This window comes from Eublepharis macularius, chromosome 5 (genome assembly GCF_028583425.1).
Source record: "Eublepharis macularius isolate TG4126 chromosome 5, MPM_Emac_v1.0, whole genome shotgun sequence".
Classification (NCBI taxonomy): domain Eukaryota; kingdom Metazoa; phylum Chordata; class Lepidosauria; order Squamata; family Eublepharidae; genus Eublepharis; species Eublepharis macularius.
The window spans coordinates 58,876,076-58,900,369 of NC_072794.1; the positions used below are offsets into that span (position 1 = coordinate 58,876,076).

At 41.8% G+C, this 24,294-nt stretch overlaps 1 protein-coding gene across 2 annotated transcripts in view; it reads right to left on the reverse strand.

Annotated features, from left to right (window-relative positions):
- The window catches only part of LOC129331405 (calcium-activated chloride channel regulator 1-like), a 59,795-nt gene that overhangs the window by 15,216 nt on the left and 20,285 nt on the right, over positions 1 to 24,294 (reverse strand). For both annotated transcript variants that reach the window (XM_054981945.1, XM_054981946.1), the window contains 7 exons: positions 21,806 to 21,914; positions 13,769 to 13,937; positions 11,995 to 12,216; positions 7,134 to 7,358; positions 4,685 to 4,862; positions 3,180 to 3,286; positions 1,997 to 2,227 (listed from right to left, as the gene is read on the reverse strand). In XM_054981945.1, the coding sequence (XP_054837920.1) occupies positions 1,997 to 2,227; positions 3,180 to 3,286; positions 4,685 to 4,862; positions 7,134 to 7,358; positions 11,995 to 12,216; positions 13,769 to 13,937; positions 21,806 to 21,914 (1,241 nt within the window). The remainder of the gene's footprint in view (positions 1 to 1,996; positions 2,228 to 3,179; positions 3,287 to 4,684; positions 4,863 to 7,133; positions 7,359 to 11,994; positions 12,217 to 13,768; positions 13,938 to 21,805; positions 21,915 to 24,294) is intronic.

Here is a 24,294-nt window from a genome sequence, read left to right on the forward strand (position 1 = left end):
ATCTTGTTCTTGGCTGGTCCATGTCAACTCTTCTAAGGAAGGATTGCTGCTCTTTGAATTTGGTAGACTTCTGTTGTTGCAGGCATGAACTTATGCTGCAAGACTGCCACCAGGGTTGAATTATAAGATGTCCCTTTAATTGAAACAGTGTTCTAGACCCTCAGGACTGCTTTGATGATCTGTCCATCCAGATAAATATTATGAACTGCATTTAAAACTACTACATGAGAGTCTGGCTTAGAAAAATGGTAAACTGCAATTTCAAAACAGATACTAACTGAATGACTTCAGAAGCACTTGCTACAGCCCTTGTGATTGTTTCAAGTAATATACTCTGTATATATCCAGAGTTCAATCCTTTGTTTGCTCTGAAATGTTCTGGGTTCTCTTTAAGAGTTCTCTGCACTAAAATGTTCTTTAAGAGACTGGTCCATATAAACCCATTTTGAAAGAGATTTCTTAATCATTACAATTTTAGCATCACAGCTGAGTTAGGAATAGAATACATCCTTGGATCATGGATGAATTCTTAAGTGCAGCCACCTCAACATTTGCTTTGTGCAGTGAAATTCAATTTTATCCTGTGTTCAAATTCTGTCAGCAGATGGATTCAATGGAAGTCAACTTTGCTATCTCTCATTCTCAAGTACTCACATATATAAGGCTCTGTTTATGGCTGAAGGTGGTCAGGCAAAATTTTAGCCAGAGAAACTTTTTCATCACAGAGATACAAAAACAGGAAAAGTTGCATCTACTGTATTTATGCATATCAGGAAGCTACTGAGGGGACACAGAACATCTCTCAGAAGAAAAAGCAGCAACTTCCAAGTAATGAGTAAATTATCTCAGCCAGTCTACCTCACAAGACTGTTGGGAGCATAAATGGAATAACCTCTGAACTTCTTACAGGAAGGGAGCAATACAAATGTAATAGATAAAGCAAGGTAGTGAGCCACTCATCTGTCTTTCATGCTGTGAGGTGCACCACTGTGCCATGAGAAAGAAATAAAGTTCCCTGCAAGCTCCAAATCCTACTAAATTTCTTCCTGCATCTCTGTATGATTTACCACTCTGGGAACTCAGTTCTCAATGGGACTCTCCAGGCATATATCTGATAAAATGTCTTCATGGGAGCCATGAGGACTTTATAGTGTGTGAATTAGCTAAGTAATGTTTGGGAAATACAGGTCCGTCTAAGCATTTTATGAGTGTTGTGAGCAACCCTAATCAATCTTCCTTTCTCAATATGTTCTAAATTATTATTAGCATAAAGAGCAGCTTAGGTACATCCTGGGTGAGGATAAGCATCAGGGGAGGTGTCAGAGACCCCAGAGAGTTGCTTTGATAGTAACTCCATACTTCTAAAACCTAATTCATGAACAGTCAGAACTGTTACAGAATTCTTCATCTAGGATTGTGGTACGAATGCCATCCTGAATAGAGTTACAGCCTTCTAAGTCTATTGAAGTCAAGGGTTATAGGATTGTGCTGTAAATGACTTTCGTGAAATCTCAGAGGCGAGCTGGGTGGAGCTCAAGCCTAGCCCTTCTTTACATGCACCATGAAGAATGACTGCAGAGAACTTTGTTGACAACACTGCAATTCCATTCAGTCCACAAGGCAGGTCTACCTATTTTCTCAAAGGAAGAAGCACATTTATTCCTTACTATCTCTGTAGGGCTATAGAAAGAAACCATGGAACGTTCTCCCAGTGCATGTTGGCTTTGCTTCCTCCCTACTTGCATTTTGGCACCAGATAACGGCTTTTTGAAATGCCCTCACAGGGCTGCAGTGGTTCCTGTTTCTGCTCTGGCCCTGGAGCTCTTTGGTGATTTTGTTTTACTGGCTGGATTCTATTGCTCTTTGCACTGCTGTAGTTTTAACCAGTTTGGTTTGTTTTTATTTGTGCTGTTGTAAGCCAGCTTGCAGATTTGATGACCTGAAATATAGGATAGAAATATTTTAAACACAAAAATATAAAAAGCTCCATCTTTACCTCTGCAGTTCCATTAATCTTGAGTCGAGCCATATGATGATTGGTACTGTCAATTACAAAGTCTGTGTGACTATACTTTTTTCTTTTTGGATCAGTCAGGAATATTCCTGGTGCATATGTACTTTCATTCCAAGTAACTATGAAGAAAGTGTCATTTCCCACAGTTTTATCAATGGATATGATACCATTCAGCCACTCCATGCTTTTGATGCTCTGACCTTTACTTTCAAGCTTTTAGGAAATGAATAAAGAATTATGATATAGCATGAAAAGTTTTACAACTTTTATAAGATTTATTTCATTTCTTAGAAAATAGTCAGCCTAGTAGGTCTCTTTACAGTGAATAGCTGTGGTGGGCAACAAATACTTAATGATCTGGCAGACGTAGATACTGGTACCTCAATCAGTATCCTTACATGGATAGGTCAGGGGGGGCTGATCATGTCAGATCTCGGAAGCTAAGCAAAATCAGCTTTGGTTAGTAATTGGATGGGAAACCTTCAAAGAAGACCAGGGTTGCTGAGGCAGGCAATGGCGCACCACTTCTTTTAGTTTCTTGCCATGAAAACCCCACCAGGGATTGCCATAAGTCATCTATGTCTTGAGGGCACTCTCCACCACCACACCTCCATGGCCACACTGGTCTGGGATCCTTCATAACTAAACACATGAAGATAGGTCAAAGGACCTATTTAAAAGACAAAAGTAACTGCAGCTCCATCATAACAACACAGCACATAAACTGCTATGCTCCTCACTACCTAAAGTGGACACCATGACCAATCCTCTTCTGCACCAAATATATAGTCCACTATGGGGGGAGGTACAATTTATTAGTATGTTTCAATGACACATTAAAAACATGTGGAACTGATTTCATTTGCAAGTCGTCTAATACAAATAATAGGTACATAGCTAGAACAAATTCTGACCATATGAAACCAGTCGTCACCACAAGAGGCTGAAACTGAAAGCAAAATAGCAAATTGGCAGTCATTGTCAAATGGGAACATAAGGCTGCAATCCTAAGAACACTCTCCTGTGTTCGGCAATCTGAATATTTTTTAACATTTTGAAGAACCTGCCTCTGGAGACATCCCATGTGGGAATAGTTTGCATTTAAAATGGTACTTCAATTCATATTGTGGACCCTTTCTTCCTCCTAAATCTTTGACATTCAGACCTGAATAGCTTGTTGGGAGATATTTCCATCCCTTGAAGAAATTCCAGTGAAAGCTTCTATAAGGCTGTTGGAATCCAAGTTATCAGTAGCAGAAAATCTCAAACCTCCTGAAAGGATTGGAAGGAAAAGAATAATTTTTCAAGAAAATCTGATATTACTTTTGAATAATTGGAATAACTGTGGAATAAATATATTTTCTCATGTTACATTTCATGGAACAAATGGTTTTACTATAAAATACTATTGTTTACATAGAATTTTTCTTTTTACGTTCTATATAAAATAATTCAAAAGAAATAACCAACTTCAAGATATGTACTCTCAAGCTAATCAATTATTGTCTTGTCAGCATATCAAAAGGATATAGCAGAAAATAAATATCTTTAGCTGCTCTGATTATAATGTATTAACTATCGCTTAAATATAAATCATATTGAGATGGAAGGAACAAGTGGCTAAGTTTGAAAGAACTGAAAAGATATCCACTGGTTTTATCTAGTCCAACATTCTTTTCCCAACAGCACCTAGTTAGACATTTCTGGAAGTTCTCAAAAGAATAAAGGTGATGGGTATTGTTCCTGGTTCCAAAACTTGGAACCCTGAGCAACTTTCCCCCAAACCTGATAAAGCCACCAGAAAACCTTTCCTGGGTTCCAAGGTGGTCCTACTCACAAATAACCACGCTGCTTTAGAAATATAAAAATGTTTATTAAACAAAAAAAATAACAAAGTTGTTAAAATTTCAGTTGTCTCAAGCAAGTGAAACAAGAAAATAACAAGGCTAACTTCCTACATAACACTTTAGACACCTGGAACTTAGATAATATTTCACACCTGAGCATACACCAAGTACTTGGCTCATAGCATAGACTTCTCATGAGTCAGCATACAAACAGAAGCAACCAGGCACACAGATCCGCCCAGTAATAACTAAGACAAGAAGGACACCCAAAAATCAGACTGACCCGTACATTTAATTATAGAATTGGGCCTACGAATCAGATGACCTGCACCAAGCAATAAACTCTTCTTATCTTGGGAATTTCCCAGAAATTATTCATCATTTCTCCTTTCTTCTCCCTCCACCCCTGCCACCAACTCTTAAATCAATTAAACCCATTCTCTGAGAAGTATGGCCTTGAGAGAGAGAACAAGGAACAAGAGTGCCTGGGTCTCTTGTTAGTACAAACTGTCCAGCTAATATTCTTGTTAATCCTTGAATGGAATAACAGAACAATTGTATCACAGCCTCCTTCTGTCCATTGTCACTACCATCTGGTATATATTGCCTTTGAGCATGGAAGTTGAATTAAGCCATCATAGCTGATATGAGGGGAATGGAACTGGTAGGAGCAGTTTGGATGAATGAGGTAGGGGACTGTGTCAAGGGCATGTACTGGCAGGCTGGATGGGACTTGTAGTGCTCCCTTCTGGGGGCACCAATCAACGCTGCATAGCATAGAAATCAATTTTGTAGTGTTTGTATGTCCTGCTTATTCACTTACCTGTCTTATTGGCCAACATTTCTAGTTCTTTTGCAGCACTTGGTCCCAAGGCAATGGTATGAATTATTGACCCACTACTTTCAACAGCACTAAAGCAAGAATTTATAGTTGGATCTTCTCCATCTGTTAACAGCACAATTTCACATCCTTCAGTACTTGTATATTTCTGTAAAAACACCTGAATTGAAAAGAGTATTTCAAGTTTAAGAGCAATAGAACAAGTACTACAGAAATTGTTGAATGTGCTCGGAATTAAGGTAAAAGGGAGCATTCTTATGAACCTCTAGAAGCAAGGGTTTTGGGTTGGGACCAATGCTGCACTATCTTTCCTACCTGTAAGAGGAGGACAGTTTCTTGAAAAGGATGTAAAACGTTTTCTTAAATTTAAAGAAACTACATATTAGGTTACCTCTCTACTTTCATATTTGGTCCTTTTAACACTGGGTCTTTAAATTGTTTCAGCATCTGTTTTGCTTCCCATGTTTGCAGGAGTTTCACACTTGCAAGGTAGTCATGGGATGCAGTACTGATGTTTGTCCGCGGTATACCCAATTTTTCTCCCTGCAGACATACCGCAATTTTATTTTGAAGCTGCTGTCAAGTCATGTCTGGCCGAATTAATGTCAGTGCAAACTCTATACTCCCCTTCTGTTTCTCTTCTCCTCTCCTTTTCCCTGGGTCGGTGTAGGATTAACCACTCCCACCCTCCTCAGCTTTCTGAACTCCTTTTCTGCCATTTTTATCAGTAAATCGAGGTAAGGGTCATAAGGCTGCTTCTCCATTGGCTTCCTTCCTCCTGGGTACGCATGTACTCTTTTTTTTTCCAAAGCGAGGATCGATTCCTTAAATTGCTGCTTATTCCCTGATGGTTTTAAAAGCCAGGAAAGGGTTAAATGGCTGCTTTTCCCTTCCTCTTTCAAGGGTATGCACACACTTTTTTTTTCAAAGCCAGGAATGAGTTGTAACCAGGTTGCTGTGTTGTAACTTACTGCTCATTTCTCCTGGCTTTAAAAGCAAGGAAAGAGTTAAATGGCTGCTTTTCCCTCCAGGGAAGCTGCCAGGAGAGGATGAAGCATTTTAAGAGAGAAAGCATGTGACAGTAAGCCCTGAGGAGGGAGAGAGTGTGAAAGAGTGATGGGATGGGAGACAGAGAGAGAAAGAGAGGGAGCATGAATGTGTGTGACCACAAGGATTGGGGGAGGGAGGGAGAGAGAGAGAATGACAGCAGGGGTTGGGGGAACAAACAGGCATGGGGGCAGAGAGAGAGAGAGAGAGAGAGAGAGAGAGAGAGAGAGGAAGAATAACACTAGGTGTTGGGGGTGGGAGAAAGAAAACGAGTGGTGGACAATTGTGTGTGACAATAGGATTTAGGGAAGAACAAGAGAGAGAGAGACTTACAGAAGAGATTGAGAGAAGGGGTGGGGGTGAGAGGGCAGGGGGGATAGGATGGCTGCTCCTGAAAATTCTTTGCAGGTTCCCACTTGTAAAGAACTAGTTTTAAAAATGAAAAAGGTCAGATGATGGCAAAACATTGCTGAGTGAGGTGACAACTGATCTTAAAAACCAGGAGGAATGCACAAATATTCCTGCAGTTAAGATTTACTGTGGGAGAATGCTTGGCTAAATAATTCATCTTATGTTAGGTGACTTACAGTGGGAGAAGATACTTTAAATTAGGGCTTAAATGCTTACCTCCTCCTAATAGGACTGGAAACACCATTCCAAATCATTGCTGTAACTAACATTTTGTGTACAATTCTCATCCTGTTGTGGAGTGATGCAGACATCTTTCCTCAAGCCCTTGCTTTTGCTGGTGGCAATCATGTTTTCTTACCACTCAAAGATCAATATCCTGTTGCCAGAAAAATGTGACTACTCCCCCACCCCCCACAGCCTGTTATCTAGCTGTAATGGTAGTAAGAAGAATGTTGATGTTTGAGTATCATGGTAGAGATCATGCTGCCTCTAGTGAAGAGCAACACTCAACCCATGCAGTTTTGGTCAATTTATTATAATTCTTCACATAATTTTTTTAACTTAAGGATAGTTGGACTGGGATTCAATGGCAGTTAGTGTACATGCATAATCAGATGAATTCATCAGTTTGCACGGATCCGTAAAACTACACTGACCCACTGACTGTACAACACAATCAACCTTTGCAGTCCTAGAACCATTTCCCTGCAGCCGTACTATGTGGCATTTTCCATTATAAACAGCCCACATTTCTGCATGATCTGCTACTGCTTGGATGTCTGATCAAAATAGAACAACCTTTCTAATGGTTGAGTGTCTGTCTCCTTTTAGAGTCAAAGCCTCTCAAAGAAAAAAAATGCTTTACAAACCAATTAATAATGTGATCTGGAACTCAAAATGATTATACATAATTGGAAAAATAAAATATCAAAGAGAAACATAGGAATAAAAATAATGACAATTTTTTTCTTACATCAAATCCTTTTTTCACTCCTGAACAGATGCTAGTTCCTCCAGCAGCTGACTTAGGCAGAACACGTATAAGAGAATCACGCACACTGTCACTGATTATCTGTTGTAGACCAGTCTGAATTGTTGCAGCACTATTGAATGTGACAATTCCAACCCAGGAACCTGCTTCAATAATCTGACGGATAAATATTTCTGCAGCTTGCCTCAGTCGATTAATGCGATTATACTGCATAGAAAGGGAAAAAGAATTGTTAGCACCACCATACAATTGTTAGCACCACTCAGGAAAGACAGTAGACAAAAATTAGTTTAGAAGTCTGTCTCACTGACCCTGTGGAAGCACCAAGTCATTACTGGCCCATGTGAGGACGTCACATTACGACGTTTTCTTGGCAGACTTTTGTTACAGGGTGGTTCGCCATTGCCTTTTTAAAACTGAGGTAACCCTCCCTCAAGATTTTTTAAAGGCGGACTTCCGGTTTGGGATTAATGGCGATCTAAAGGAGCCTAGAGATCTGGGCTATCCGAGGCACTGTTTTTTGGAAAGCGAGGCGACTGTACACCTGCTACCAACCCTCCTTCAGGGAGAAGGGGGTCCTGAATGCTACGCGGCCCTGAGAGAGTGTGATCTCGGTGGAGGGGGGGTTCTGAATCAAGGATTCTCCCCACCACCTTGAGGTCCCCTTGGAGAAGTGCGAGTTACTAACTCTGCAGTACCTCTGGAGTCATTACATTGGCATAAGATCGTCAGAAACCAAGCTTCAGTAACATCTTTGACCATCTATAAGCGAAGGAAACAGCACAGACAACCCGCAAAAGCAGCTTAAGGTAAAGATTGATATCGGACTTTCTAACTGAAAAAAGAGGCAAAAAGACCAAGATAAAAATATCAAAAAGACTTAATCTAAGAAAGCAAACAATAAGGAACAATTATTGAGCAAAAAATTTAATACTGGCGGGATTTTAAGGACTAAAAAAGCAATAAGAAATATTGTTTATGCATACTTGCGGTTAGAAGAGTGATAACCAGCACGAAAGAGGAGGAGGGAGCTGGGGGAAGCAGCGCGAGATGGGACGAGATTGAGGGAAGAGACAACTCGGTGCCTAGAGTAGGCAGGAAAGGACAGGAACCAGGAAGAACAGCAAGAAGAAAGAAGACCCGGAAGCAAAACAAAGGAAACATTGTTGTGGGTTTTCAGGCTGTATTGCCGTGGTCTTGGCATTGTAGTTCCTGACGTTTCGCCAGCAGCTGTGGCTGGCATCTTCAGAGGTGTAGCACCAAAAGACAGAGATCTCTCAGTGTCACAGTGTGGAAAAGATGTAGGTCATTCGTATCTACTCAGGAGGGGTCATCGTTCTCCGGCCGTGAAAGCCTTCGACAATACAAAGGAAACATCGCGAGGGTGCAGAGACTGGAGGAATAGGAAGCACACCATCTTATATGGGGGAAGAAGCGATTCCAGTAACCATAGAGAAATAGCGCCCGACATTTTGGAATTAAGGTAAAAAATAATTTTAATTGTGAAACCAGAGACAGTGAAATATATTAAGAGAAGAAAATAAAAGAAGGCAAAATGGATTTAAGAAGGAGAGCAGATACGTGGGCAGGCACCAAGCCAAGTCCTACGATGGCAGGGGGGGAAAGTTGATAAGGAATGGCAAGCCTCAGTAGACGCAGCGATTGAAGGATTGGGGAAAAAAGTCACAGAAAGCTATAAAGAACCGAGTCAATCGTTACAAAAAATGCATGAAAATTTGGCAAAAGACTTAAAGGATATGAAAGAGGTTCAAATGATAAAGTGGGCGATAAACTGTAATAATGAAATAACGATGGAGGCATGGGAGCAATTGTGGAAAAATACCTTAAAAATTTCAACATGTACCTGTATTAAAGAGAATGGCTATAAAATGTTATATAGATGGTATTTAACACCGAAAAATTAGCCATAGCTAATAAACAGCTGTCTAACAAGTGTTGGAAATATAAGGAGGATGAAGGTTCTCTATTTCATATGTGGTGGACTTGTGGCAAGGCTAGAGACTTTTGGGCTAGAATATGTGCCGAGATGTCTTTAATACTCCAGTATAATGTTGTTAAAAATCCAGAAATGTTGCTGTTATCTCTACATTTGGAAGACGTTAATAGAAATGATAGGATATTATTGTACTATATGATAACAGCGGCAAGAATATTATATGCACAATACTGGAAGAGAGAAGAAACACCTGAAATTGAAGAATGGATACGAAAACTGTTATACATGGCTGAAATGGACAAATTAACAAGAAAACTGAGAGATCAAGATCCAAAAGGATTTTTCGAAGATTGGAAGAAAACGAGAAAGTACTTAGAAAGAAAATGGGATGTCAAGGGACAATTGTGGTCTTTTGAAGTATATTAAATAAGATAAGATATATTTAAGATCTTTACTAGTAGTAACAGACTAATAATTATAGAGTAGAAATATGATCAGAAAACAGGGGGTTGGAGTGCTGTTGGAAGTCAACATTGAAAAGGGGGAGGGGAGGGGGTGGGGAACATATACTTATGGGAACTGAAAAGAAATGTAGTTGCTTTTAATTTGATTGTATGTTAACCCATCCAATAAAATTTCATTAAAAAAAAAGATTTTCTAAAGGCAGAGTTTGGGCATTATAACATTTTTAATTTCTCTCAGTGCTACAATACTGTACAAACCTTTTCCTCAAGCTTAATTGGTGTGGGTGTGTGGGGGGTGGGATAACACAACTTCAACAGTAGCAAAGACTCTTAGAGTATTACATTAAAAAAATTAAAAAGTACTGTCCTCAACTAAACCTTCTACAATGAATAACATGGCTAAGCCCTCAAATACCCCGAAAGATAGTAACTCTAAGGAAGCATCTGCCTCGGAAGCATTATACTCCTAAAACTCTCCAGGACACTCGAAGGGACAGCACACTATGAGCCAGCCTGGGAAGGGAACATGCCATTTAACCTCCCCGCAACCCTTAGGTCTGTGTCTAAGGGCTCTGAGATGCAGAACCTGAATCCACATCCTCCCCAACAAACCAACCAAAGCATTTGTACCCTGCAGTCCCTTGCTTGAAATGTCAGAAGGCATTCACCGATGCCGCTAAAAGACATCAGAAGCCATGCTGTGGCATGGTGCTTCTGCCCTTCCCCTGGTAAGGCCATCAAAGCCACTCCTGAAGCAACTGGATGTGAATTGACTGGAAATGGAAGTGGCATCATTTCAAGGCCACAAGGCCCCAGGAAGTAACACCTCTACAAAGGATTTGCTGAGAATAATATGGAGCAGTTGAGAACTAGCATGGGAGCTAGTAGGACTCCCTGGCAGCACCAGAGAAGCAAAAGAGCCCTCTCAAGTACTCTCCTTGATGCAGCAAGAAAGAAGGCCCCAAGAGAGAGGTAAATAGGCAGGACCAAAGATGCCCCACTAACAGGCCAATACAGTGCCATATTGTGAAAGGGAGAGGTGTGCAGTAACATCCTCTCTTCCTAGAAGTTAGGAAACAGCCTATTATGAGGTAAGTACACATTCTGTTGAGGAGGGAAGGCTTGTATATCTTGCAGACTTCTTGTCTAAGGCCATACCATGGGACATTAAACATGACATGCGGTTTGGTCTTTTAAGAATGCATTAATTTATGGCTGAGGAATAGCCTTGGGCCATCATTGGTTCTGCTTTCATATTTAATTACTCAGTTTAACTCTTGCTGGAGCAGCTTTTCTGCTCCTCGTGTTCCATAGCTCCCTGTTATTTACTGGTTTGACTCTCTATATACTTCTCCTGAACTATCAGGGCTAATTCTTTGTTTCACAGAAACCTTGGCAGTAGAGGTCCTGCTATCAGAGGTGGCAATGGGTTTTCATCCTCTGCCTCCTCCACTACAAAGAAAGAGACAGCAGGCAGATGAACTTCTTCCTCCTTGACCCATCTGCCTGGGTTAAAAAGAGACCACTGATGGCAGCAAAGGGCAGCCACTGCTGCTATCTTCTCAACTGCCTGCTCTCCCTCTCTCTGGACAGCAGCTCTGGGACACATGGTACCATTCCTGCTAGGGTTTAATTTTCTGGCACTTGTCTTACAGCCTTGCAGGAAACTTAATGGTAAAAACTGAGCAGCAGTCAATTCAATATGTGAAACAGATTCTACATGCATGCACACACAGCAATCGTACCAGGTGACAATTCCACCATCTAGCAGAATTCCCATTCAATGGAAATCTTATTGGATCTTTTTATTTATACCTTGCCTTTCCCCTTGGCTGAAGGAGACTTAGATTCTTTGTAATTTTTCTTTTTAAATTAAAAACAGCAATGGAAGGCTGCCAATTTGATCAAAATAATATTGGGGGAAGTGTTTTAACACTTTTCCTCATGGCATTTTTTAAAATCAAAGTCATCCCTCACATACTGTTGTTTTTCCTGTGGGGGGAAATATTTTTTTCCCCTCATGGGACATCTTCCAGTCTCCAGACTACCTACAAAGCTTATTCTGTTTACAGAGACCATATTTCATAAAGGTTTAATCTCAGCCCAAACCCCTCCACCCCTAGATTGTAAATATGGCAAACTTTGTTTTGCAGCAGTTCATTCAGGTCTGTTAATTGGTGTCTGAGGCCCATGTTAAACACAATACTATGCAGATAAATGTGAGTAGAATTTTTGTATTAATCCATTACAGTGATTTGATAAAACATACATACTCAATTTTTAATCAGGAATAGTAAAAACAGCTGCAACAGTTCTAACAATTTATTACTGATACGATGACACAGAACTATAGACGTTAATGCTATAATCTTATCCAATTTTCTATAAACTTTTGCTTTGGAAATGGAAAAAAATAACTTACTGAAGACATACTACCAGAAACATCAAGTACTAAACACACAACTCTATCCTGGGTTTGTAGCAAGGAGAAGATTGGGTCAGGTGGAGGAGCACTTGATGGAGATGAACTGACAAAGTCGTTAGATGTCATGATTATTTCCCAGGTGCTTCTGTAGTCACACAGTTTGTTATGCATATTTGTTGCTTTAACGTTATGGCTACTGTTGTCACAGAACTCAGTAACCTTTAAAAAAAGATAAGACAAACTGGTTAGAATGATCACTTATAGTAATTCTTAATTTATGACAACCATTTCTAGCTCACAAAATGATGAGGCAAATTTGGGTGTTCTTTGCCACAGAGATTCTATGCAAGTTTTAAATTCTGCTCATACTCTATCCTTGACATCACATAAAGAGACTCTAAAGAGTCTATCCCACCTTAGCCACTAATCCCAGGAGAGACTCTTTGCATGTTATGAGTAAATCTCTCTCTCTATATGTATAAAAGCCACCATTACATCGTCCCTTCTTGACATTCTAACACACACTAGTACAGTGTTGTAAGCCCATGGTTTGGGATCCTCAGATGGATTATACAGCCCACCTGCTGGGTCATAAACCCCTATAGAATTGCCGATTTTTGCTGCTTTTTGGAGGACTGTTACAGCATGAGCATAGAAAGGGCACTACCCCTTCCCCTCAACTTTTCCTTGATTTTGGAGCCTTGATTGATACAGGTTGAGATTGTTAATGCTAGAAGAGAGAGCCAGTTTGGTGTAGTGGTTAAGAGCGTGGGACTCTAATCTGGAGAACCGGGTTTGATTCCCCACTCTTCCACTTGAAGCCAGCTGGGTGACCTGGGGTCAGTCACAGCTCCCAGGCAGCTCTCTCAGCTGGGTGACCTTGGGTCAGTCACAGGCTAGCTTCTAGGCATTCTCTCAGCCCTCACAGGGTGTTTTGTTGTGGAGATAATAATAACATACTTGGTAAACCTCTGAGTGGGCAATAAGTTGTCCTGAAGGGCGGTATATAAATTGAATGTTATTATTATTATAATAAGAAAATACAGGAACCAAGGGTCATAAACCCCAGATGTTCAAGGGCAAAGGACATTGGGATCAATGCTTAAATTGAGATAGCTGGAGTTCAACAGCAAAGAAAGATTAATAACATCCAAAGGCATGGAAGAATTGATTAAACCAGTAGTGGAAAATAAGAGCAAAAACAGAACGTCAAAGAATGGAACTGATAATCAAGAAAAGCAGGAATAAAAAAAGAGGGAATTAAATAAAAGAGAAAAAAGTAGAAGGAAAATTTGAGTAGAGGAATAAGAGAAGGCAGAGATACATTATTGACTGTTATTACTGAAATAGTTAGTAAAAGCTACTTCATTTTTGGTAAAATTTGGTTAAATGTGATAAATTGGTTTTAAAATAGTGGCCCTTTTCACACTACATACCTGCTTCCAGAACATCGCGAAATGCAGTGCAAAAAATGCGGAAGATAGCATCTTCTCGCGAGAGTTTTGCATGACGTCGCGCAAAACTCGCATGACGTCGCGCAAAACTCTCATGAGAAGACGCTATCTTCCATGTTTTTTGCGCTGCGTTTCACAATGTTCTGGAAGCAGGTATGTAGCATGAAAAGTGCCAGTGATTGGCTATAGGAATCCAAACTTCTAAACTGCTCTATCATTCATAAACTTTAGGCATAGATAGTACCTTACATTTTTGAGGACAGATTTCAGATCAGATTAAATCCCACAACTTCCCAACTGACACTAGTTGTACTTACTGAAGAAAGGCTTTGCATGTACATAATAGATGCTGGGGTACGTTGCTTTCTATCTGGTATAAATTGACACCCTGCTTCATACAGCTGAGTTCGGTGATCATATTTGCATGCTCTGGTTTTTCCATCTTTAGTTGAGAATACATATTTTCCTGTGACTTTAGCTGAGCATCTAATCAATATAACAGAAACAGATATAGCTAGTAAGAAAAACAATCAGGATTTGTTATGGCATCTATTCATTCATTCAGAAAGTCCACATTAGCACATGGCTTTTAGACAAAGTTTTAACTATGTCTGTATTTTGTGCTATTTGTTATGGCATATGTTGTTTTCAATAAAATATTAGTCTAAACAAGAAAAACATATTACAAACAGGTGGTTGATCCTATTAACATACTTCAACCATAGTGGCCAAAGACAATGAACGTGTAAGCCTGTAAGCTGTGGTAAAAAGGTTATAGTGGACCTTAAATGCTAAGGAACTCTGCCTGGAGAAAAAGGAATCATATCTCCCTTCACTGTTTGTGTTTGGTTAACTAAGACTCAGTTCAACATGTTAACTCACAGCAGGGGAATGCCAGTTGTACATTCACTAATGATTGTTCTACACTAAACCTTTACTGTATTACTTTATTTTGTTAATTAATGTTTGTTGTTCAGTTCCATCTGCATCTTGTTTGTCAAGTAAAAATAGCTGTGTGAAAGAAGTTTTACTTACCTTACAATTAAGTACCGTATTATTCTTGTAGGATCACAAATAAGAGTCCTTTATGGAACACAAAGCTTACACACTACCAATCAATTAGATAAGTATTTTAAAAGTATTTTCTTGCTTACACACATCTTACTTTCCATCATGCAGTAAAGATCCTTATGCTGTGGTTGCAACTGCTGTTGAAGTAATTTTAAAATCTGCACAGTGAATCAGAAGCCCTGCTGGGCAAAAGACCCAGCTGGCTTTGGCCACTTCCTAAAAATACTTGGTGGTGCCAGGAAAGGTGTCAGTGGGCACCTTAGCACCCACAAGCACCACATTGGAGCTCCCTGTTGTAGGGATGTGCTATAGAAGTATCTGTTCTACCAGCAGTCTGTGGGTAGTCCACAATTGCAAGCATTCGGTGCACATGCTGGCTCCCAGAAGAACAAATACCCCACACCCTCAACCCCACCCCTGCAGCTCAAGGGTTGTTTCAGCTGCTGAAATCATCACATGGGAGAAGGCAGGAATTCCTCTTTCTCCCACACAGTGGTTCCAGGATGAATTGGGCACTCTACACTTTTGGCCATCCATGGTATCCGCAGCAGGATTCCAAGGCTGCCCACAGGCTCAAGAAGGTTAGGGACACCTGAAGCAAGCAACCTTTTAAAAAGTTAATTAAACTAAGAGTCAAACTAGATATAACTTGGAGCAGGGGGCTTATTTATTTATTTATTTATTTTATGTCATTTATAGTCCACCTTTCTCACTGAGAGCCAAGCTACAAGTGACGCCTTACACAGGTTGGACACTTGTCAGCTTACCTCAAGTTTTGATGGGAAATGTAGGCATCCTGGTTTTACAGCTTGGCTCTCCATTACAGCTGCATGACCAGGATGCCTACATTTCCCATCAAAACATGAGGGAAGCTGACAAGCGTCCAACTTGTGTCAGGCGTCACTTGTAGCTTGGTTCTGAGACTCAAGGCGGATTACACAGTATGAGATTAGTACAATCAGTATCAAGTACATTTCAATACAGTATCAAGGACATTTCATAAACATTGCCATAGGGTAAATAGATACAAGTTTAAAAGACATAGAATTAGCAAGAATCCAATACAGAGTAGAAAAAATACTGAAGCAGAACATAATTAATTCTAAGACTAACATTAGACAAAATGGAGCACTGGTGGTACATAGGAATAGGTGGTACATAGGAAGGTACATATTTAAAGCAACAGATAGTATGTAAGGCAATATAGTGATGAAGACTATGTTCCCTAACTCATTAGCGAAGCATCTGAGACCCCTTCCCTACAATACAGCCCTCCCATTTGAGTAAAAAGCCTTTTTGAATAGTTCAGTTTTGCATCGTTTACAAAAAGCCAGGAGAGTAGGGGCTGTTCTGACTTCCTCAGGCAGGTCATTCCACAGGATAGGGGCCACCACAGAGAAAGCCCGTGTATGGGCTGCTGCTAACTTCACCTGTGTGCAGCCTGGCACCTGCAGGAGACCCTGTTCAGATGAGTGAAGCTTCCGTGGAGGAACATAAGGAGGGAGGCAGTCCCCTAGGTATGCTGGACCAAAGCCATGAAGAACTTTGTATGTAATAACTAATACCTTGAACTGAGCATGGTAACTGATGGGTAGCCAATGGAGCGACTGTAGGATGGGAGTGATGTTCATGCTCTTGTTCGCTCCTGATAACAGTGGAGCTGCAGCATTTTGCACTAATTGGAGCCTCCTAGTTAACTTAGATGGGAGACCTATGTATAGAGCATTACAATAGTCAAGTCTTGATGTTACCATAGCATGGATCCAGGTGGCCAGGTCAGCCGTGTCAAGATAAGAAGCCATCTTCCAGGCTAGAGTGAGGTTGTAGTAAGCATTTTTTGTTGCTGCCTTAACCTTTTTTTCTAGTAATAACGCTGGATCCAGTATAACCCCTAGGCTCTTAACTGAGTCTGCAAGGGTCAGACGAATGCCATCGAAAGTGGGAAGTACAATGTTCTTCAAGATCTCTGCTTTCCTAACAAGCATTACTTTGGTTTTGTCTGGGTTCAATTTCAATTTGTTGTTTTTCAACCATTTCATCATGGCTGTCAGGTAGCGATCTAAGATTTCTACTGCATCCTGAGGGGACCTAGATAGCGAGATACAGAGTTGGGTGTCATCTGCATATTGATGACATCCAATTCCATAGCTGTGAATGAGTTCTCCTAAAGGTTTTACGTAGAGATTGAATAACATGGGAGATAAGATTGCACCCTGCGGAACCCCGCAAGGTAGTTCCCATTCTAGAGATAGTTGATCTCCAATGGCCACCCTTTGAGTCCGCTTCAGGAGAAACGATTTAAACCAGTCCAGGGCACATCCTTTGATGCCCACTTCTGTTTCTAAACATCTCAACAGGATGGCATGGTCCACTGTATCAAAGGCTGCAGATAAATCCAATAGAAGCAATAAGGAGGCATGGCCTTTGTCTATATTCAGACTGAGATCATCCACTAATGCTACTAGTGCTGTCTCTGTCCCATGCCCTGGTCTGAAACCTGACTGGAAAGGATCCAGAGCGATAGAGTTATCCAAGAAGGTCTGGAGTTGGTCAGCTACTGCTCTCTCAATCACTTTGCCCAGAAAGGGCACATTAGAGACTGGGCAATAATTGGCCACATCATTTTTGTCTAGGGATGGTTTTTTAAGTAGTGGACGGATAACCGCCTGTTTGAGCTGCTGGGGAAAGCTGCCCTGAGTTAGTGATTGATTTACAATAGACCTCAGTGGTTCACTTATGTGGTCCTTACTTGATGTTAACAGCCAGGATGGACAAGGATCGAGCGCACAAGTAGTGGTTTTCATGGACATCAAGATCCTGTTAAGATCTGTCATTGTGATTGGTTCAAAGCAATCCAAATGTAAGCTGGATGGTGCATTTATCATTTCTTCTATCTCACTTGAATTGCAGCTAGCAGCTAGATCAGAGCGTCTTCATGCTATTTTATCAGCGAAAAACTTAGCAAAGGCCTCGCAGCTAATTGTCTGTTCTTGGGACGGTAAAGGTTTAGATTTAGGGGTTAGGAGGCATCTGGATATCTTAAACAATTGGGATGGTCCTGAACCAGCTGGTGCAATAGTTGCCAAAAAATAACGTTTCTTTGCCGCTTTCATTTTTGCTTCATAGGTCCGCCAGTGGGTACTGTAGCATGTTTTTCGCCAGCACCTTTCTAGACGTCTTCCAACCCTCTTTAAGTCAGCCAGCTCCGTGGTAAACCATGGGGCCGGCATCCATCCTAAGGGCCAGAGCGGTCAACAAGGAACAATGGAGTCAATAGCTTCAAGGAGCTTTGCATTCGACACTCCTACAGCAGCTACCATGGGGCCTGCGTCTGGGATTCTAAAATCCCCCAAGGCATTTTGGAATCTAGATGAATCCATGAGTCTTTGTGGGCAAAACTGGACCCTCAATTTTGTGGGGAGTTGGGGCTAGATTCACTTTTGCCTTCAGCAGATGATGGTCTGACCATGGTTCAGGCCAAACCTCCAATGTTGAAACAAGGTTTCCTCTTAAAGGCTCAGTGCAAAATATTAAGTCTAAGGTGTGGCCTCTTTCACATGTAGGGCCTGTCACAATTTGCAAAAGGCCCAGGGTTGCCAGGGAAGCTATAAATTCCTCCCCTCCCCAAATGCCACCCTCGCTAGGCTTCAAAACACCCTCCCGCAAATCTCCAGGAATTTCCCAACTTGGAGCTGACAATCTTAAATCAAAATATAATATAATGAAAGCACAACTATCCTGTTGGGAACCCTAAAAGCCTACATTAGGAGTGGAGGGGATTTTATTTCAGACAGAATCTGACAAAAAATAAATTAAAACTTGTGCCAAACCTAGGGTTGCCAGATCCAAGTTGGGAAATTCCTGGAGATTTGGGAGGGGGGGTGGAGCCTGGAGAGGACAGGGTTTGGGGGGGGAGAAGCCTCAGTGGGGTATAATGCCATAGAGTTCACCCTTCAGAGCAGCTATTTTCTCCACGGGAACTTATCTCTGTTGCCTGGAGATCAGTTGTAATTCCAGGAAATCTCCAGCTACCACCTAGAGACTGGCAACACTAGCCAAACCTGTCAAAACTCAAGCCAGGTATGAATAAAACTGTGACAATAATCAGCCGATGGTAAATCAGTAATTGTGACAATAATCAGCAGATATTAATCAGCAGAAGTGAGAGGTTTATGGCACAGCCTAAACATTTGCTTATAAGTAGAGAGACTACTTGCATCACTCTTATTTCTACATTTGGGCATGTAAAACTGGACAGGTGTTTTCTGTGTTACACAAAAACTGCTCATCTAAGCAAAAGTAGACCAATAAAAGTTATTACTGGGGATTCTTCCCTCTGCAGCAATAACTGTCTATGCTAAACTTAGTTTCAGAGTATAAAGAATGAGTGTCGGGGGTTACCATTTCCTTTAACTGCTCCTTAGCCTTCAAAAGCAATGTAATCTAAAGACATTGGCAACTGGTACTGGAAATGGAAAGTCTCTGCAACATTTTTGCAGGTCAGACTTCTGCAAAATGCACAGGCTTTCTTCTGAACAGTTAGCAACCCAAAACCTCTAATTTAGCAAGAATGCAAGAAGTAAACAACCTTCCTGATCTATCCACAACGTCTGTTTACGTCCACCCCCTCTTTCTCTCCCCCACATTCTCTCTCCGTGGCTTGATTCCCCCCTAATTAAAAAGGAGCCATTTAAATCAGCTCTGCACAAGTGGAGTCCTGCCTCCCATCCAATCCCCACCCCCCACGACCAATGAGAGAAAACAAAACAAGGTTTAGGAGAAAATACGGCTTGATTCCCCCCTGCAAGACCCGCCAGTCATGGTTACAGGAGAGACGCAGGACAAAAAGCAAGAGAGCACGTGAGAGGATGATTCCAGCGCGCCCCTGCTGCGCGATGGCTGTGGAACCAGTGCAGCAGTGACTGTCTATGCTAGACTATTAAGAATGAGTATCGCGGTTATCATTTCCTTTAACTGCTCCTTAGCCTTCAAAAGCAATGTAATCTAAAGACATTAGCAACTGGCACTGGAAATGGAAGGTCTGCAACGTTTTTGCAAGTCAGACTTCTGCAAAATGCACAGGCTTTCTTCTGAACAGTTAGCAACCCAAAGCCTCCAATTTAGCAAGAATGCAAGAAGTTCCTGATCTATCTGCAACGTCTGTTTACGTCCACCCTCTCTTTCTCTCCCCTACGTTCTCTCTCCGCAGCTTGATTCCCCCCTAATTAAAAAGGAGCCATTTAAATCATCTCTGCACGAGCAGAGTCCTGCCTCCCATCCAATCCCCCTCCCTGCCCCCCCGGACTAATTAGAGAAAACAAAACAAGGTTTAGGAGAAAATGCGGCTTGATTCCCCCCTGCATGACGCAGTCATGGTCTTCCAAGCAAAACAGCTAGAGGGGAGGTACTGGGAAAAGAGCTAGAGTGAAGCACGGAGGACAATTCCAGCGTGCCCGGGCTGCTCGATGGCTGTGGAACCGCCAACACAAACTGTAGGTTTGCAGGTAGAGATGGGCACGATCTCCATTACGATAAAAAAACCCCACGATAATGGCTATCTCCCAATCGTGACCTGGTGGATCATTGTCTTCCACGGCAAATGATCCAGCAGTCAGGAGGGGGCTGGACCGGGGCGATCGTGATAGGACTGGGAGGCTAGACATTCAGGCGCCAACAATCTATTCCCCTGGCAATGGAGGCAGGGGAATGCTTGAGCTCTGTTTGAAACTTGATAATATTTCCCCTAGCGAGGAAAAGCAAACAGTTATGGGTGAAAAGGTGGCTTCCTGAGAAAAATATAAGCAAAGTGATTGGGAGAGGAATGGGTTAAGAGAGAGAGAAAACTTTGAGTGCGGCTATCAGCAGAAGCTGTTTTGCACTTCATTCAGTGAGTTGAAAGAGTTAAGAAGAGATCTCTTCTCAGTGATAACTCTTTCAAAAACCCCTTGCTTTGAGAGCAGCTATCAAGCTGTTTTGCGCTCCTCTCCTGACTGAGTTCGTTCAGTGCATTGAAAGAGTTAACTGAAAAGAGATATCTCTCTCCTCCTGGCTTCTCAGCCCAGTCCCTGCTTTTTGCAAGATGTTGGTATGTGATTTGATGTTTCATTTGTGTTTTTCCTATTTAAAAATCCATAGGATCTGCGAGGATCCGTGTGGATCCTGGTTTTACTTTCTTCCTGTTTAAAATATGCTTTTGGAAGACTGGCTGCTTGTTTTTAAAATTGGGTGGGATGGAGGATTCTATCCCTGCTTTTTTTTAAAAGCTGGCTGAAACTTGTTGACGGGGTGTCTCTCTCTGTTTGGAGAGGCAGGGACGGGTTAAAAACATTTTCCCCCTCTGCTCTAAGTGCGTGTGTGTGTGTGTGTGTGTGAGAGAGAGAGAGAAAACATCGCCTCCCTGAGGGGAGGCGGCTCGTCGCCGGGTTAAAAACTTTTTTCCCCATCTGCTCTGTGTGGGGGGGGGCGCCCCTCCGATCCCAGATCCGAGATCGGAAACGGGACTTGATCAGAGTGAATTGGTGATCTGGGGTCGTCACCAGAGCAGATCCACGAACAGCTTGATTGGTATTTTTTTTTGGATCGTGCCCATGTCTATTTGCAGGGTATGGTGAATCAGGACACGTGGAGCCTGAATCAGGACACGGTGTGCTATAAGCGTGCCCTGTGAAACCTGCACTTAAACCTGCATCTCGCTGAGCATTGCAAGCCAGAAATGAGCTCTTTTAATCCCGCTTTTCTGCTGGCCAGGGGAAGTCTCTCCCCCCCCCCCCGCCCCGGCAGCTGAACAGCAGGGATTAAAGAGCTCCTTTCCTGATGGCAAACCGAGGGTAAAAGAGCTCGTTTTACTCCCATGGCTTCAGTAAGGCAGGCCAGGCAGGACACCCCAGCGGGAGAGCACGGTAGAAGGAAGGGAGGAGTCACCCTCTGGCTGGTCAGCGTGCTCTGCCAGCGGGGAGGCTTCCTTCTGGCTCCAGCTGGGGGGTGGGGGAATCAAGAAGGCAAGCTGGGTGCAGGCCTGCTCCTGTATTGCCATGGAAGCAAGAGACGGACGCCTTATCCTGCACAAAGAAGAAATGGATTCCAGTGGGCGGGGCCACCTGAACATGTGAGTACTCTGCCGAGCTCCCAGAACGGTGTTCTGGTGCTTTCCAGCAGAAAACAAGCCCTTTTAAGACCTGTGTTGCAAGTGAACAGTAACCTTAAAAAACAATCAAGCTCCTGCCTAATTTTCTAGACCAGTATCAAAATATCATTCACAGCAACCAAAACATTTTGGTTGGTACCTTGTTGCTTCAACTTTGTTTTGTCCGGCAGCATAGAAAGGTGCATCATTGTTGTATTCATCAAATACGCCCCATCTTAGATGAGCCCACTCATGGACCAAGACTCTACCTATACAAAACCAGTAAGGACAAATTAGTATGCAATTGTTTATATTTACAATGTACAGTTAGATGTTAATTGCCAACTGTTTCCAAAAGTTCTCAAACATAATGGAACACGTTGTACAGTCAAAGCAGCAACTGAGTAGCTAAAACAGTGATGGATTTTCAGTGTTAAGACTCCAGTATCTTTTAAATACATGCAGATGAAGGTTACAAGATACAGCTTTAAGACAGTGATATTTTTAGCTTTCCTTGGCTGTGTATTTTTCAAGTCAATTGGCAATGGCTTTGACTGAAGCATGGTATGGGAAAGGCCACACCAGTTCATTTAAATATTCCTCTTCAGTCTTCACACATAGTCTTTAATGAAGCTAGGAAAACCAAGGTCTGGATAGTGCTTGGGCAGAAGATCTTCCAAGAAGCCTAGTCACAGTGCCTTTAATTCCATTGAAGAAAGGAACAATATAAATGCTAATAAATAAACAGAGATACATTATTACAGGCTGGATTCAGCAGAACATTTCTGCAAATGAAAGGGAAGGTGATTTTCCCCCCTATCTCCCCTTGTACTACAGACCTCTGATTCCCCCCTCATGCTGTTGCTGGGGGTCTTGTCTCCCAATCATAACATGGGGGCATTTGGGGCTGCAATGGAGGGAGGAGGTGAGAAATTCCCCTTCTGCTGATGGAAATCCCTTCTGTCAGAAGAGATTTTCTGTGGGATAGAAGCTGACATTTATAAATGTGGAAAAGCTTCCTATAACTTGAAAATAAAGTGATGAATCCAGTGCAAACTAACAAGCCAAGAGAGGGAGTTCTCAGTTACGGTGCCACAATTATTTGTCTGTTCATTTCGTGAAGAAGTGAGCTGTGAGCCTGTGACTCACAAAAGCTCATACCCTACCACAAATTTTGTTAGTCTTATAGGTGCTACTGGACTCTTGCTCTTTTCTGCTGCTACAGACAGACTAATATGGCTACACATCTTGATCTATGTTGTTTATAGTCCACCTTTCTTATGAAGACTTATGTGAATCATACAGTTTACAGGATGGGCCATCCAATAATTAATGCAATAGGATTTAGATTGCAGAAATTTGATATCAAGCAGAAATATGAAAACAGAGCTGAATCAAAGTATAAGCATTAACATGATATGTTAAATAGTGCAAAAATTACAAAGTAGGATCATACTTGAAACAGACAGTATGTATCGTTCACAGTCCTTATCCCTTTACAAAAGCATCTTTCTGAACCATTTCATTACAGTAAGGCTGTTACCTGCATAAAAAAGCCCTCCTGAATAATTCAGTTTTGCATAATTTAAAGAATTCCATGAGAGTGGGAACCTCCCTGACCTCATAAGGTAGGCAATTCCATAAAGTGTATGTGTAAGAGCAGTTTTGATTTTGCCTGTTTGCAGGGTAGTACCTCCAGAAGGCCCTGCTCAGTTGTCATAGTGGAGCATGGTGCAGTCCTGCAGATATGAGGGATCAAGGCCATGAAGGGCTTTGTATGCGATAGCAAATACCTTGAATTGAATCCTGTAACTGATGGGCAGCCAATGCAGTAACTGCAGAATGGGAATAATATGCATGCTCTGCCTAGCTCCTGATTAGAGGCGGGCATGGACCAGGAACGATCCATGGGCTGTGGGTCCGTGGTCTGTGGTGTTTCACTGACCATGAATTTTCCATGATCCAGTGCCGGTTCGCGAAACCACCAGTTTGTGGGTCTTGGCCAGCGCAGGAGTGTTTTAACCCCTCCCCCTTGCTCTAGCTGACTGGTGGCCACCAGCATTACTTCTGGGATAGACTAGATATGATGGTGTCCTCATGGCTGTTATGAGGCTGCCACCACCATCCATTTAAAAGTCATTAAAAATGCCATGAGCAGTGCAGTGACCTGAGACACTCTGGTTCTCCCCCCACCACATGAGTCTTATCAAATGATGAAGAGGCCACAAACATCCTCCAGAGGCTGTTTCAGCACTTGAAAAGATAGGGGCGGGGGGCGGGAAGAGTGCCATGCTGTTGGCCCGAACAGGACTGGATCCTAATGGCATTTTTAAATTACTTTATAATGGTGGCAGCATCCTGTCATATCTAGTTTGGCTCTTTGTCAGGATTTAGTTTCAATTTGTTCACACTTAGCCATTTAACTACAGCAGACAGGATCTGTACTATACTGTTTTAATTGTTGTCTTTGTGTTTCATATGTGTGTTTTGGTTTTGGTTTTATGATGTACTTTTTTAATGCTTTGTTATTAATTGTTAGCTGCCTTGGTGCCCTGATTGTGTAGGATATACATTTTATAAATAAATAAATATTATTTATAGATATTGCCAAACAAAAAAAAAGGTTGTTAATGGATTCTCATCATAATA